Source organism: Nothobranchius furzeri, chromosome 13 (genome assembly GCF_043380555.1).
Source record: "Nothobranchius furzeri strain GRZ-AD chromosome 13, NfurGRZ-RIMD1, whole genome shotgun sequence".
Classification (NCBI taxonomy): Eukaryota; Metazoa; Chordata; class Actinopteri; order Cyprinodontiformes; family Nothobranchiidae; genus Nothobranchius; species Nothobranchius furzeri.
In genome coordinates, this window is record NC_091753.1 from 42,043,413 (window position 1) to 42,058,421 (window position 15,009).

Genomic DNA, 15,009 nt, shown 5'->3' on the forward strand with positions numbered 1-15,009 from the left:
GCTTAGTTGCAGCCCCCCCCCCCCAAGCCAAGGCATGCCTTCAAATGCTCTGATTAAATCTTTCAGTTCTTCTTCATACGGCTACCAAAATTCGCCCAACGATGATGACACAGTCAGATTTTAGCAGCATTTGTTCCTCGAGTGTCAGCTGGTGATCATCTGAGCTAATGAAGGTCTTCCCAGTGATCATACCCGCAACTCTGACATAATAGCCAGATATGAAGACTGTCAACAGAAAAGTGCTAAAAACTCAAAATAAATTCAGCAAGGCTCCCGAGGGACTGAGAAGTCCAAAGAGTAGTCAAACTTCTAGTTCCTGATTGTCTGTGTAGTGAAAACGGTTCAGTTTCTCCCTTTCTCGGTTTGAAATGTCTTGTTTGGGGGCATGTGCTGGCTTCAGTGCAGGGGAGGAGTGTGAGGGAGCCGGGGAAGGCGGCAGGGTCAGTTCAATCTCCTCAAAGCAACGTGAGACCGGGGTGGGGGCTGATGGGTGAGTGAGGGGCACTGCTACAGGCAGAGGGGGAACAGGACGCTCCACATTCCTGATCAGGTTGACAAACTCCCTCTGGTTGTTGATGCCTTCTTCCTGCGGGACCGCCTGCTGCATTTTCCTCTTCCGATGAAGGTGGGAAAGGATGACCAGACAGACGATGCAGCCACAGATGGTCAGGAGGGCTAAGATTCCCACCAGGATCATGTAGAAGCTGAGACCCCAGTGTGTGGCGTCAGACATGGCACCTTCAGCTGAGCCACAGGGGTCAGACAAGACTTCATACAGAATTTGACTTTTTATTTAAAAAATAGTCGTTTTTCTTACCTGAACAATGTTGACCAATGCAAGGACTTCTGAGGCTCACACAGTCGTTGCCATAGTAACCATCGGGACATGCACATTTGTATGAGTCTTCTGTGATGTGACACTGCATCCCCTGCTGGCAGGGGTTGGGATCGCACAGATCTGAAGCTATCTAAAGAACAGATAAGATAAAGTGTTACATATATATATATATATATATATATATATATATATATATATATATATGTGTGTGTGTGTGTGTGTGTGTGTGTGTGTGTGTATATAAACTGTAGATATTTTAATGGATTAGTTACATTTGTGTAATTAATTATAAAATTATTTTCATATTACAAAATGTTAAGTTTTAGGAGAGCAGCATTTGGCAATTGGCAATTATTTGTTACCAATTATTGCATATATTATTGTTTTTAAACATGTGTATTAACAACAAAATAATTGAGAATTAGCGATTTAGTTGCACCCACTTTTAATCCTTGTTTCCCTTTGACCCTCAAGGGGCTGGCTGAGGTGAGACATTGCTGGCCTGCCCCCCCCCCCCCCCCCCCCCCCCCCGCAAGACCTCCGATCTTGTCCGTGTTAACGCAAGCCATTTAATCAAGCCATTTATCTAAAATCCTATCAATGAAAACATTTTTGTGGATGTGTTTGTGTTGTTTTTCTGATTCCATTCTTTTTGGTTGTTTTTCTACACACTGAGTGGTAGAATTTGTTTTTACCTTCTCGCTTTGGCTACAGCCGTCACCTTCGTCAGAGCAGTTCCAATGGTGGTGGCTTGACTTGCGTCCCGATTAATCTGCAGGTATTAGAGGACGATGTCACCCTCTGCTGCCACCAGCATCGACGATGCTCTAACGAAGACGACAGCTGTAGCTAGAAGGTAAAAACTAACTACTTCTATGAACAAGAACAAAAAAAAAATGGTTTTTGTTAAGCAGTTAAAAAAATGATTAAACAAAATGTTGAAATGAAAATAACTGAAATAATCGCTGATTAATCATTTGGTGTGCCACCCCAAAATTTTCACTGGCCCCCCTGTGAACATTTTCTGGGGGCGTCACTGCCCCTCAAACAAAATAATCTGGATTAATTACATTTATAATTCTCCTACCTCACAGAGGAGTCCTGAATATCCCTCTGAACAGTTACAGACGACCGTCCTTCCGTTCTTCTCCACACACTGTCCTCCATGGAGACACAGGGAGCTGTCACATGGACTCAAACCATTCTGGCAAAACTTCCCAGAGAATCCGGTTGGACACAGGCATCGCGGCCCTGACAACTGGTCCTGTTTAGAACGAGATTTAGATTCACAATTTAATTTATTAGGATTAAACATGCGGGCACTGAAGAGGAGGTGAGACATCATTTTTCTGACACAAGCACTTACAGGTCTGAGTCTTTTCAGATAAAAAAACAGCAAAGACGTTTTATTTACTCTCACCTCACAGCGTCCGCCATTCAAACACATGCCCTGACAGCTGCTGTTCCCTGGAAATAAAAAACAAACAAGAATCATTAATCTGTCACAATAAAAGTAGTTTTTAAGAAAACCAGAAGAAAAGAACAATGACTGATCCCCCTCATCATTTAGAGCTTTCTTCAGGTTTTTACTTTGTGAGAAATGTTTGAAGGAGTAAAATGATCTCCTGTCTCCAGTGTTTCAAGGCTATTCGTGTTTCTCTACCAGCCACAGGACAATTATTCTCTTGTCTGTTTCAGCTCGTTTCTTTTCTTTTTGTTCACTTTTTTCTTTTCTTTTCTTTTCCTTTTGTCCTTACTGATGTCACAGTTCGAGCCGGTCCATCCAGGGAGGCAATCACACAGGTATCCACCGATCAGGTTACGACAGGAGCGGGCGTGGACACATATACTCGTTTCACACTCATTAGCATCTAGAAAAACAGGGTAAAAGAGAAGAAAACTTCTAAAAATAAAGGTAATAAATAGGGGAAATAGAACAATTAATATTATTAATAATTTATGCAATTTTATTGTTGTTTTAGATGCAAATACTGGAATTTTTTTGTGTTTTTTGTTACTTTTAAATAAAAAAAACATGGCATACACAAGCTTATGTAGGATCTTTTTTCATTTAAAGCAGTTCAATGTAAATTATTTAGAGTTTAGTTGATTGGACAGAAAAACAGAGTCATTATTCATTAATTTTATTAATATTTAAAATAGATATTTGCAGATTTTTTAGGTTCTTCCAAAAATGCTGAGAGGAAACTAAACAGAAAAATTGAGCGATACTGATAATAAGGTGAGATAATAAAAACTTATTATTTAGATGCTGCTTCCATTTTGGGGTTTTGTGAATAATTAATAACCCATGCCTTGTGTATGTTTTTACAAGGTGTATGTAAGAGCCAATATTGTTTTGGTTTAGATTATATTATGGTCTAAGTTAGTTTTGATAATGTTATGTATATTTCAGTTTATTGCACTATGGTTTGTATTTCCTTTAACCACTGGTGGCACTGTGGAGCCTACTTAGGTGTCGAGGCGGCAGTGCACTGGTTTTTGGGTGACGGGAGGTCACACGGTTTTTACCGCTTCAGTTGGTTTCATTCCACAACTAATTTGCCGTTGTAATTTCATCATTTTCATAACCTTGACAAGATAACGCCATTCTGGAACCTGCATAATTGTGATAGTCAACATCTTCAATAAACGGGATGATAAACCCAAACCCGCTTTCTGCCTGGACAATAGTGTTGAAGCGAGTATTTGCCTCCACCCGCACCCAAGGGTGACTAAAAGTGGGACTTGATTGTCACTACAGTGTAGAAAAGAAATAAACCCAAACCCTTTGTCATGTTCTGTGTCCCTGTGGTTCCATCCCCTTCCATGTTCCCTCTAGTCACTCCATTAGATGTCCCATCACGTTTATTGTTAGTCTCCTCAGTAATAGACTCCCCCCTTTCTTGGTTCCTGTCCCTCTAGTTTCCCAAGTTAAAGATTTAGTATTTCTTGTGTCTCTGATTTCAGGTTTATTAGTTCACTCATATTTAGTCCTCTGTATGTTTATGTAACGTTAGTATCTGCCTTCAGTATATTGTGTTTCTTGCCCACTTAGTTAATTAGTCTCTTCTGCCTCCCATCAGCTTACACGCCCCTCACACCTGCTCCCTGTTTCCCTGATCACTGCCCTGTGTATGTCAGTTTGTTGTGGCAGGATGTTTTTAAGCCCTGTGCATCCCAGTTTTTGAGTTTCCAGCTTTCATGTCTCTTGTTTTGTGAGTTTGGCCTCCTGTGATGCATTTGGAGTGGGCTTCCTGTTTTTTGAGCCGTTGGATTTTGTTTTTATGCCCCTTAAAATAAAGGATTTGTTTTCCCCACACCTCATCTCTCCATGTCTTTCTGGGTTCCTGCACATTGGGTCCAACCTCCCCTCAACGTGACTCCCTTAGGCTAAATCCTGGTCTTGTTGCAAATCTCAAAGTCGAATGCTAAATAAACTCCTCAGAGAAATGAGATATGTCTTTAATGATTTTATCTGACTGAATTTGATCCCAGTTGTCTCCCACTGATGCTCAACTGGATCATGAAAGGTTGGAGGTCAAATATGCACAAATCTCCACAGGACTCGGAGACCACAGAAATTCATTAAAAAAATAAATACATGAAACTATTCAAATTGAATGAAAATGACTAAATTAATGTTTGTTGAGGCAATACAACAAGGTATACAAGTCATAAAAAGGGTCTCATCTGCAGTACCTGGATTTTATGGGTTTGTTTCTAGTTTAATGGTGTTGAAGATGAATATCTGCCCTTTATCAGCAAAAAGATCTGGACCACTGACAAGAACGATGCTCACAAATCTGCCTTTAATAAGAGACATCAAGAGTTCTATTTATTAAAGGAGTAGAACACTTGTTTAATCAGTACATTTGCAGTGGTCTCTATAGGAATGAATGCCTTGTTAATCATTCTCAGGGGTAAAAATAAACTGGTGCACCATTTCTAGGAACTAAAAGTTACCCCCATCACAGCTGAGCTTCAGACAGCAGGTCTTACTTCCTGACATTTGGATAACAGCAATGCAACTCTACCACTGACTTGCAACATTGATGTTTTATCTCCACAAATAACACAAGCCTGAAGGAGTTCTGCTGTGTGGTGGAGTTGATAATGCTAAAGGTTAGCTTGTCCTACTCGAGACATTCTCTGCTGTTTCCTGGATGCTAAACCAGCCTTCCCCAATGTGAGTCAAGATGGTGATTCTATGAATGTTAAGTAACAGTGTGATGTAGATGTGTCAGGAATGTTTAATCCTAGACTTTTACCGTCTATTTTCTATCAGAAGCTAATGCAGGAGATAGGTGTAGGAGACTATTTTCATGTTCAGCCTGCATGAAAAACTCAGAGTGACTGGTTATAATTAGAAATAGGTTTTCAGTGTGTCACCTCTTTAAGAAAATGTAATAAAAGCAAAGAAAAAGAAAACTGTTAATCTGTTAGGAGAATATAAATGCTTTGCATTGTCGTCGTCGTCTTCCTCCGCTTATCCGGGTCCGGGTCGCGGGGGCAGCATCCCAACTAGGGAGCTCCAGATCGTCCTCTCCCTGGCCATCTCCACCAGTTCCTCCGGCAGGACCCCAAGGCGTTCCCGGACCAGTTTGGAGATGTAACCTCTCCAACGTGTCCTGGGTCGACCCGGGGGCCTCCTGCCAGCAGGACATGCCCGAAACACCTCCCCAGGGAGGCGTCCAGGAGGCATCCTGACCAGATGCCCAAACCACTTTAACTGACTCATTTCGATCTGGTGGAGCAGCGGCTCTACTCTGAGTCCCTCCCGAAAGCTCCTCACCCTATCTCTAAGGCTGAGCCCGGCCACCCTACGGATAGGGCTGGGCGATATGGCAAAAATAGAATATCACGATTTTTCCAATATTTTATCACGATTTCTATTTTATCATGATTTTTTTATCCATGAATAGCATAACTTCAATTGCGTATTAAAGAAGAGAAACATTGAATAAATAAACATTTATTCATATTAGGGATAATCAACACAGTGCTAACACACTTATATTTTAAACTCACACCAGAGATGATAAAAGCCCTGAGAGAAACAATTACAAAAATCAGTTTTTCTCATTTTTCAAGTAACTTAACATAAATTAAAATCGTAAACATATTTTAAGTGCAAACATGTCAATTGCAAACGTATTGTGCAAACATTAACTTGTTCAAAATACTATGTAGCTCCCAGTTGCTCATGTAGTGGATAGTTAAGCTCAAATACGGCTCTGATGTGCGGCTGGACCAGAGATCGCTTGTGGTAGCAAATAACTGCGCATTCTGAATATTTTCTGCAACAAGTCTCTAAATAAAGTAAAATTTTCCAGTGCAGATTGGAGACAACCCATAGAAGCACTGATTTGATCTCATTTCAGAGAAAAATAGAACAGGTTAGATGCACCTAATAAATAAAATTACTAACAAACTCAGGAATCTTTCTTTGCTTCCCTGTTCTGGTGCTGAGAATATCACTAATGCGGATCAAAGGAGATACACAGATGAATGCACCTCTTATTATTTGGAGACTACATTTACTGCAGCTGGCAGAGATTGTTTCTATTGATACACGGAGTTTACAGAATCATTTAAAATGTTAATAGGGGAAGACTGCAGGAGGGAGCGGTAAAATACAGGGGGTCCCAGCAAAAACAAGAAACTACGAGTCTGATGAAACCCGCTGGTTTTCCATCAGGCAGTCACGGGGCAGCTCCAGCGACCCAGTGACCGAGCTCAGTCCGGTACCGGCTCGGCAGAGGGTGGACGAGCCGAGGCGACGTCGTGCTCTGCAAGCGGTGTTATTTTCCTGCTTCAGAAGAAGCGTCCAACGTGTTTTTACGCTTTGTCCGAGACATGTCACGTCGCTAAGTTGTTAGCGCCGCTCGCTAAGGAAACCCTGCTTTCCTCTTCGGAACGAAAACCTCGTTGTCGCTCTCAGCCGCGGCGAAGCCATGTTTGTTCACACACAGGTGAAAACAAGCGGGGCAATATATTACTATGACTCACTCTGATTGGTTTAGGGTCAAACAAAGGCGTGTCATTCGTAAGTTCCCTTTTCATTCAGAGGCAGAAATTCAACAGCAGAGCTGTGAATCGTGATAAAACGGTCTCTCAAAAATGACAGACCGTCAGATGTGTAGATCGTAAAACGGTCTAAAATCGTCATATCGCCCAGCCCTACCTACGGAGGAAACTCATTTCGACCGCTTGTATTCGCGATCTCGTTCTTTCGGTCATTACCCAAAGCTCATGATCATAGGTGAGGATTGGGACGTCGATCGACCGATAAATCGAGAGCCTGGCTTTCTGGCTCAGCTCCCTCTTCGCCACGACAGATCGGCTCAGCGTCCGCATCACTGCAGACGCCGAACAAATCTGCCTGTGGATCCCTCCTACCCTCACTCGTGAACAAGACCCCGAGATACTTGAACTCCTCCACTTGAGGTAGGACCTCTCTTCCGACACGGAGTTGGCAAGCCACCCTTTCCCGGTCGAGAACCATGGTCTCAGATTTGGAGGTGCTGATCCTCATCCCAGCCGCTTCACACTCTGCTGCGAACCTTCCCAGCAAGAGCTGAAGGTCAGAGCTGGATGAAGCTAGAAGAACCACATCATCCGCAAAAAGCAGAGATGAGATTCTCCTGCCACCAAGCTCGACACACTCCACACCACGGCTGCGCCTAGAAATTCTGTCCACAAAGGTTATGAACAGAACCGGTGACAAAGGGCAGCCCTGGCGGAGTCCAACCCTCACCGGGAACAGGTCCGACTTACTACCGGCTATGCAGACTGGCATCAAAGCCGTGGACAGTTTGGTCCCTATTGGATGCAGACAGCGTGAGCTCATCGTTGGAGACAGGCAAAACTGCAATCGCCATTGACACAACCATCAACCAGAAGCCCTTCAACGATGGGATGGACAACAATAAGAAGCTGTACTGCATCTATGTCGCCATCGGCCAGAAGAGGCCCACAGTGGCTCAGCTGGTGAAGAGGCTGACTGATGCTGACGCCATGAAGTACACCATTGTGGTGTCTGCTACAGCCTCTGATGTGGCTCCGCTGCAATTCCTGGCTCCCTACTCAGGCTGCTCCATGGGGGAGTATTTCAGAGACAACGGCAAGCACGCTTTGCATTGTACTTTACTTTTTCTATGACAGTTTTTTAAGTACATTTCCATATTATTTGTTCTCCTGTTCATAAAAATCTTAGCAAAGCAAAAAGTGACTTTTTGCATCAGAAATCTTGTAACAGTTTGTTTTTAAAGCTGGTTGATTGATTGACTGATTACACTGCTTAAAATAAAATCATCCATTGTCATCCTCATAATTTAAATGCCAGGAGTAAAACGTAAATACTTGTCATTCTTAAACCATTATTATCAGCTAAGGCTATAAAGTGTTATACTTAAGTTTGCTCTGTGTGTGTGTGTGTGTGCGTGTGTGTGTGTGTGTGTGTGTGTGTGTGTGTGTGTGTGTGTGTGTGTGTGTGTGTGTGTGTGTGTGTGTGTGTGTGATCTGTGATGTGGAACTATGAGGGATTAGAAGGTGTCAGGATGACATATCGCTGTAACTCAGAGGACTAGAAGAGGCTGTCATGCTGAAATATGTGTCAGATTTTACTTCATAACCCTGAAGCCCCAGTAGGTGTGTGGGATCTGTGAGTTTCAGCTTCTTTGGCACAATCCTACAACACAACAACCTTTTGGCAGCAAACTTGTCAGAATGAGCAACTATAGTCCATAGAGTCATGACTAGAGTCATGATGGTGCATTTATAGAAGACTGATTCACATTCAGAACAGGTTGATGTGAGAATTATCATGCTGCTGGTGATGTCTGCCTCTTTAATTTGTGCATTTCAGTCATATTTTACTACAAACTGAACATAATCACATATTACCTCTGAGTACAGGATGTTTTGTGCAGCAGCAAAATGCAGCTTGTTACAGGCTTCCAGAAGCTGAAGCATGTCATCCATAATTTAATCTTCCAAATTTGAGCTCTAGTTAATTTCTTCTGAGATGTTTGAGACCAGCTTGTGTAGGAACTGGACTCCATCAGACACTCAACATGTGTTTCTGTTCCTAAAACGATTAAATAATAAACCTTGGATATCCTTATGCCTAAAACCCTGACTGGTTTAGTGTCTGTGTTCAGTCACTGACTTTAGAAAGTCATTGGTTTTGTCTGTCAGTTGAATTTTGCTTCACTTGAGTCCCTTTTTTAAAACTTCTTTGATGCTGCTTAAGACCTTTCAGTTTAGTTTTAGATGTTTCCTTTTGCTCTTTGCACATCACAATTGCTGCTCCGCCTGTTTCTCATGAAACATTTATTTTCTCTAGAAGAAAAAGTTCATCCTTTAACGCTTTTAACATTTAAATGTCTTGGTCCAGTCAGTGACTTCATGCAACCTGCTGGGCTCCTTAACTTTTTTACTAATTGGCTTAATGAACTGACCTGTATTGGAATGTTTACAATGTGAAGTGCCTTGAGACAACTCTTGTCGTGATTTGGCGTTATATAAATAAACTGAATTGAATTGAAAAAGTTACATTTAATACATATAAGTATTGCGGATTTGAAACAGAGTCGTGTTGACCCACTGACCTAGTTGGCACGTCCTGCCGGTCCACCCCGGCTGACAGAGGCACCTGAAACTTCCTGGAACCTCCTCACAAGTCGCTCCAGGTCCACAAGGGTTGCGATCACACTGCCTCACCACTGAGAAGGGGGAGGGAAAACATGAGCTACTGGTTTGGGTAAAAGGAAAGTGTGTGTGAATATTAAACAGTGTCACCAAGTTTGTGCGATGCCACCATATATGTGGTATTAGTATGCTGCAGTGATGGTTGTTTTCATTTTCCTCTCTGCTTCTCTGACTTCTGTGTAAACAGCGATAAATACAGTCATCCGCTGAGAGTACATGACTGACACTTCAAACCTTTAACCGGAGCAGGGGGGAGCCAAATAGGATGAAGGAAGACAAGAGAAAATGTAAAACTGGAGTCTGTTTCCAGTTATCTGACAAGGAATCAAAAACAAGTAAAAAAAATCTAAACAAAGTGAGAAAAACAAAAGAGAGTGCTATTTTTAACCAAGCAAAATGTCTTATTACAGACAGAAGTATTTGTGCAGAAGTGGAATCTTAACTTTTCCCACATTTCTCTGGAGAGCCCTCCGTGTCTCCCATAACATCCTTTTCATTTACCTAACCCTGCAGAACAACCATTTTCCATCTCTCTGACCCCAACGCCAGCCCTCAGCAATAACAATCCTGCTGAACTTGCCGCACTTCTCCCAAACAAGACGGGGAATTCATAGCAAACAAAGAGGCCTTTAATTAATATCGTTTATACGTATAAATCAAGTCAGAAAACTGAGCTGTGTTGTGGTTTTGGTTTTAATTCCCTGCAAGCCTGACAATCCTCTCAATGTATTCCCCTGACACTCCACGCCATCCATCCACCCCCACAACAACACATCCAGAGATAGTCTGCCTCCCTGACTGTAAATCAAGCAAACAACAAACAAGAGTAAAAAATAAACTATTCTTTCATTCCCATTGGTCCTCTGTTTCTGATGTGTTAACAACCCTGAGCCTGATCTGTGGCTCTGTTCATCCTGATGGAGGTGAAGGCAGAGGATGTGGAGCGCCACTTGTTTACAGAAACAGCTGACTAACCATAAACCGTGTGATCCAATCTCACCTGCCGCCACACGCAACAGGAGCTGAAACCAAGCGTGGAGAGGTTTAACAGACTGTTGGGTCAGATCTGGTCACAGCCTCAAACACGCCTGACCTATAACACGCTTAGTGAGGTTTGACACGCATCAAGCTGAGTGGGTTTGTGCAATTGCAAAAAATGGTTTCCATAACTCTGTGTTTGAGACATGTCTGGATGTTACTTGTCTTTGAGGGTTTACAGAATTATGATTTTAAAACATAATCTAACATTCCAGCTCCATGGAGCTGTCTTCTTCAGATTTTTAGACACCAGCTGACGTTATTAGCAGTGGTGCCACACCAAATCAGTCCCTACAGTAATTCAATGGTTTTGTATTGCATTACTCCATCACTCATTTTCATCAAAAAAAAAAAAACAACAACATGCATCTAAATAATTTACCTCAAAATTTAGAGACATCCACATTTCAGAAAAATACTTTTCAAACATTATTTGAATTATTTGTCTTTGATTTGAGAAGGGTTTAATTCATGTTACAGTTATACTGTCACACCCTGTCCTGTCTTCTCCTAGGTTGTAGTCTGTGTCTCCGTTAATTGCTCCCACCTGCCTCTTGTTTCCCAATCACCATAGCTCCCATTCCTCATGTATTTAAACCCCTTCTGTTCTGTGTTCCTTGTGGTGTCATTGTTTCATTGTCCAGCGTGCTTAATAAACCCTTGTTAATCGTTCCTACCTACCTACCTACCTACCTACCTACCTACCTACCTGCCTGCCTGTTTCCTCCCCGGTCTGGATCCTCGCCTTTCCTCCGCTCCACTCAGCAGCACGTCGTGACATATACTTTTGTTTAGAAAATGTTGTATACATTTTTAAAATTATTATTTATTTATTTATAAATGAGTTTTATATTTTATGGGTTTTGTAATTATGTCTTGATTAAAAAGGATGAATTTATGGTTTTTGAACATGATTATAATTAAAGGGGCATTATGGAAGTTTGACAGCCAAAACATGTATAGAAATAATTTATTTCTTCTTCATACATTCTCCTGCAATGCCCTGGTCGTGTAGAATGAGCCCTGGCATTTTTACTGTGATTGCCTGTTTTTCTGTAAAATCACAGAAAAAGAGAGCTGCTCGGGTCGAGCAGGCTGCTTCATGCGCGTTCACGCTCAGGCATAGCCCGTAGCATTTGCTCTCCGTATCTTTAGCAGCAGAGAGAGAGGCAGTGCCAACTCAGCGACTTTGTCGCTGTTCCTAACGCCTAGTGATGAACCTAGCTACATTTCTGAGGACCCTTAGCTACTTTCTTCTAGATATTTCCTGCAAATTAGCAACAAAATAGCCATTTTTGCTCCGAACCGTTTTGAATGTTGTTTCAGCTGTCATTAAGATTACAGATACAATGGATGTTATGGGTGCTTTAGCTCATCTGGTTTAACATCAGACCCTCGTGCAGAAGTTCTAGGTTCGATCCTGGATGCAACCATGATTTATTTAGAGTTTATTTTTAACATTAATGGTATATTTTTTACAGTAAGATGCCCATATGTTTTAATTGAGACTCGCCGAACGGCTTTGAATTCACAGATAAAAAAGATGTAGGTTCTACTTTCATTTTGGAACAATTTTACAAGCAAGGGAAGGGAAGCTCTGTGAAGCTGATGGACTGACCCATCATAAACCTTTGTCGGCTGTGCTGAAGAGAAAAGGTACAGAACCAAATTATTTAATTAATTAGCTGCGCGTTCTCCTGTCCTCTGTCCTCCAGGCCACACACACACACACACACACACACACACACACACACACACACACACACACACACACACACACACACACACACACACACACACAGGACTGTCTCAGCTGTTATTTTCGTCAAGGAGTGTGCACGTACAGCATGCGCGCCTCATGCCGTATGTTATGCTTTTGGCCTGAGGGGGCAATCGTGAGCATAAAAATTCAAAACTCCGTAAAGTCCCTTTAATTAAAAGATGGAGGTCTTCCCTAAGGGGGCCAGTGGGGTGGCCAACAATTTTCTAGGGATAGCCATGGTACCCCCTGGCCACCCCTTGGGGCCGCCACTGGTTACTGGTATTTCACCCTTTGGGTCAAAGTGGTCAAAGTCGGACTCTCTGGTGCTGCCTTCTTTTTGATGATAAACATCAGGCTTCTGCATCACCAGTTTCTGAAGATGTATGCCAACAACAACATGTCATTCCTCCTCTAAACACTAGTGTGTGTTAGTGTATTGTTGTTATGGATAACAGTGGTCTCTATTTGCTCACTGAGCAAACAAACTTTGAAAAAATGACATTGACTTGGCAGACGTTGTGGTTCTTTTAATTTTTTCTCACGGAAACACAAAAGACAAGGGAAGTGGATGTTTTAGTGCAAATTCTGATGTGTGTGAGTAAAATCTGTCATGGTGCAGTTATAACTCATTTGGGTGAATGTAACCTGACCGTATGGGAACGAGTGATGTGTGCTTGATCGTCAGATTAAAAACAGCCAAATATTGGACTGCAAACATTTAAATAGCGCAGCTAAAAACTTTAAATGCTTCTCCTTTAAAAAAGCATTGTTTATGCTGATGATACACACGCACGCACGCACGCACGCACGCACACACACACACACACACACACACACACACACACACACACACACACTCACACACACACACACACAGCCAGACAGACCACTGATTGTTGCTGATACTATATGCATTAAGACTAATTTTACTTCCTCTCTCCGATTGATTTCAATCACTGAGTGGCTTTGATCGAATTATAACCAGTCGTAGGTTATCTTTAATCTCCTGCTTCCCTTTTAGCTCAGACTTCACACGTATGGAGGGCTGACAATCACCATCTGTGCAGGTGTTTCCAGTCCAGCCTTCGGCGCAGATGCAGCTGAAGCTTGTCTGGTTTTCTTCACAGGTGGCTCCGTTCATACACGGAGATGACAAACACGCATGCTCCACTGAGACACAGAAAGAGACAGATAAAAACACAGATTTAGAACTAGAATTCAGATGGGATTAGTTTGTTTTGATTGAATTACAATGTTTACCCATGATCCCTTTGTTTGCAAATCACCAGTACTTATTCTTGTAAACAGCTTTCAGGAATTTGAGGCGGGACTCACCAATGTCACAGTTGCGTCCTCTAAAGCCCTCCTGGCAGTCACACTGGTACTCGTTTGGCTCCGTGTTGGTGCAGGTCCCACCGTTTTTACAGGGCTGATGGGTGCCACAGTAGTTTAGATCTGAAAACACACAAAGAAATATTCATATTATTTTGTTCAGTACTAAATTTCACAAGATGAACGGAGGTTTACTGTGCTTTAAGCCACAAAACACAAGAGCTGGTGTGAATCCGAATCCGTTCCAGTGGTTTCCCAAGATTTTTCTTCTCTGATCATCTACATGTCCAAGGTCTCCTTGTCTCATTGCCGCTCTTTAAAGAGCCTCTCTGAACTCACAGAAACCACTTACGACCCCACCTAGCTGAAACCTCCAAGCCCAGCCCTGCTCACATTCACTTTACCCAAGGCTATCACCTTTCCTCTCCACAATAACCCGTCCCCTGGGTTTAAGTTTAATTCAGGCTAACCGCACTGGGACAGAGGATCAAGTCGGAATAACTAATGCAGTGAGCCCAAATCCTTTGGGTACCTTTTATTATCTGACGATCCCTGGGTCATTAAGATCAAAATAATAAAGTTCACATGACGTTTCTCTCCATATCACATATTCTCAGCCAACATAAGATACTCTGGAAAGTTCTTTCTTGTTTGTGTAGATAGAAAAAAAACCTGAGTTGATTTACTTGTTTTAAACGTTTCCCTAAAAGTAGAACAAACTGCATTTATGTTGTTTAAAACATTTAAAGATACTTTATAAATCTGACTATCTGACCCTGTTCTGTGACAGATAGTAGGTCATTTTCCATACATTTCCTCTAAGTCCATCTGCTGGCCTCTACATCAAAATTAATTGTGAGCCAACAGCATTCACCAATAAATTTGTGTATCCACAAGAGGGAGCTGCCAATCAACAAGAAGGCACCCCGTGCACAGCTAACTGTGAAAGAGGAGTGGGATGAAAAGGGATTAGCCTAACCCGAACATCGGAATATTGTTTTAGCCTGTTGTAGTGTTAGCAACCATCGTGAGTGTCTGATGGTGAAATATATTTCTCTGCTTGAACAATGCAGATTTGATTGAGTGTTTAGCAGCTCCTGCAGAACCTGATGAAGGCTGAGGAGATAGTTTAGCTGTCAGAATTAGGGATGAACAGGAACATTTCAAAAACATGCAGCCTTCAGTTAGCGCTACAAGGCTATTTACGTCTCATGATTTGTGACTTTCAGCTCCCTCCAGAAGAGGAGATGATGTCACCCTATAGACTAGGGCTGTAAACCCAGAGATGACCAGAATTAAAACTTGATTTGAGTAAAACTTTATT

General features: G+C 42.1%; 1 protein-coding gene across 1 annotated transcript in view; it reads right to left on the bottom strand.

The window, feature by feature from the left end:
* Positions 1–130: 130 nt before the first annotated feature.
* LOC107380264 (protein jagged-1b) overlaps positions 131–15,009 on the bottom strand; it is a 55,118-nt gene continuing 40,239 nt past the window's right edge. The window contains exons 7-14 of the mRNA XM_015951424.3: positions 13,689–13,808; positions 13,410–13,523; positions 9,454–9,567; positions 2,596–2,709; positions 2,259–2,305; positions 1,926–2,102; positions 818–968; positions 131–744 (exon numbers count right to left, since the gene is read on the bottom strand). Coding sequence (XP_015806910.1) covers positions 302–744; positions 818–968; positions 1,926–2,102; positions 2,259–2,305; positions 2,596–2,709; positions 9,454–9,567; positions 13,410–13,523; positions 13,689–13,808 — 1,280 coding nt within the window. The 3' untranslated portion in view covers positions 131–301. The remainder of the gene's footprint in view (positions 745–817; positions 969–1,925; positions 2,103–2,258; positions 2,306–2,595; positions 2,710–9,453; positions 9,568–13,409; positions 13,524–13,688; positions 13,809–15,009) is intronic.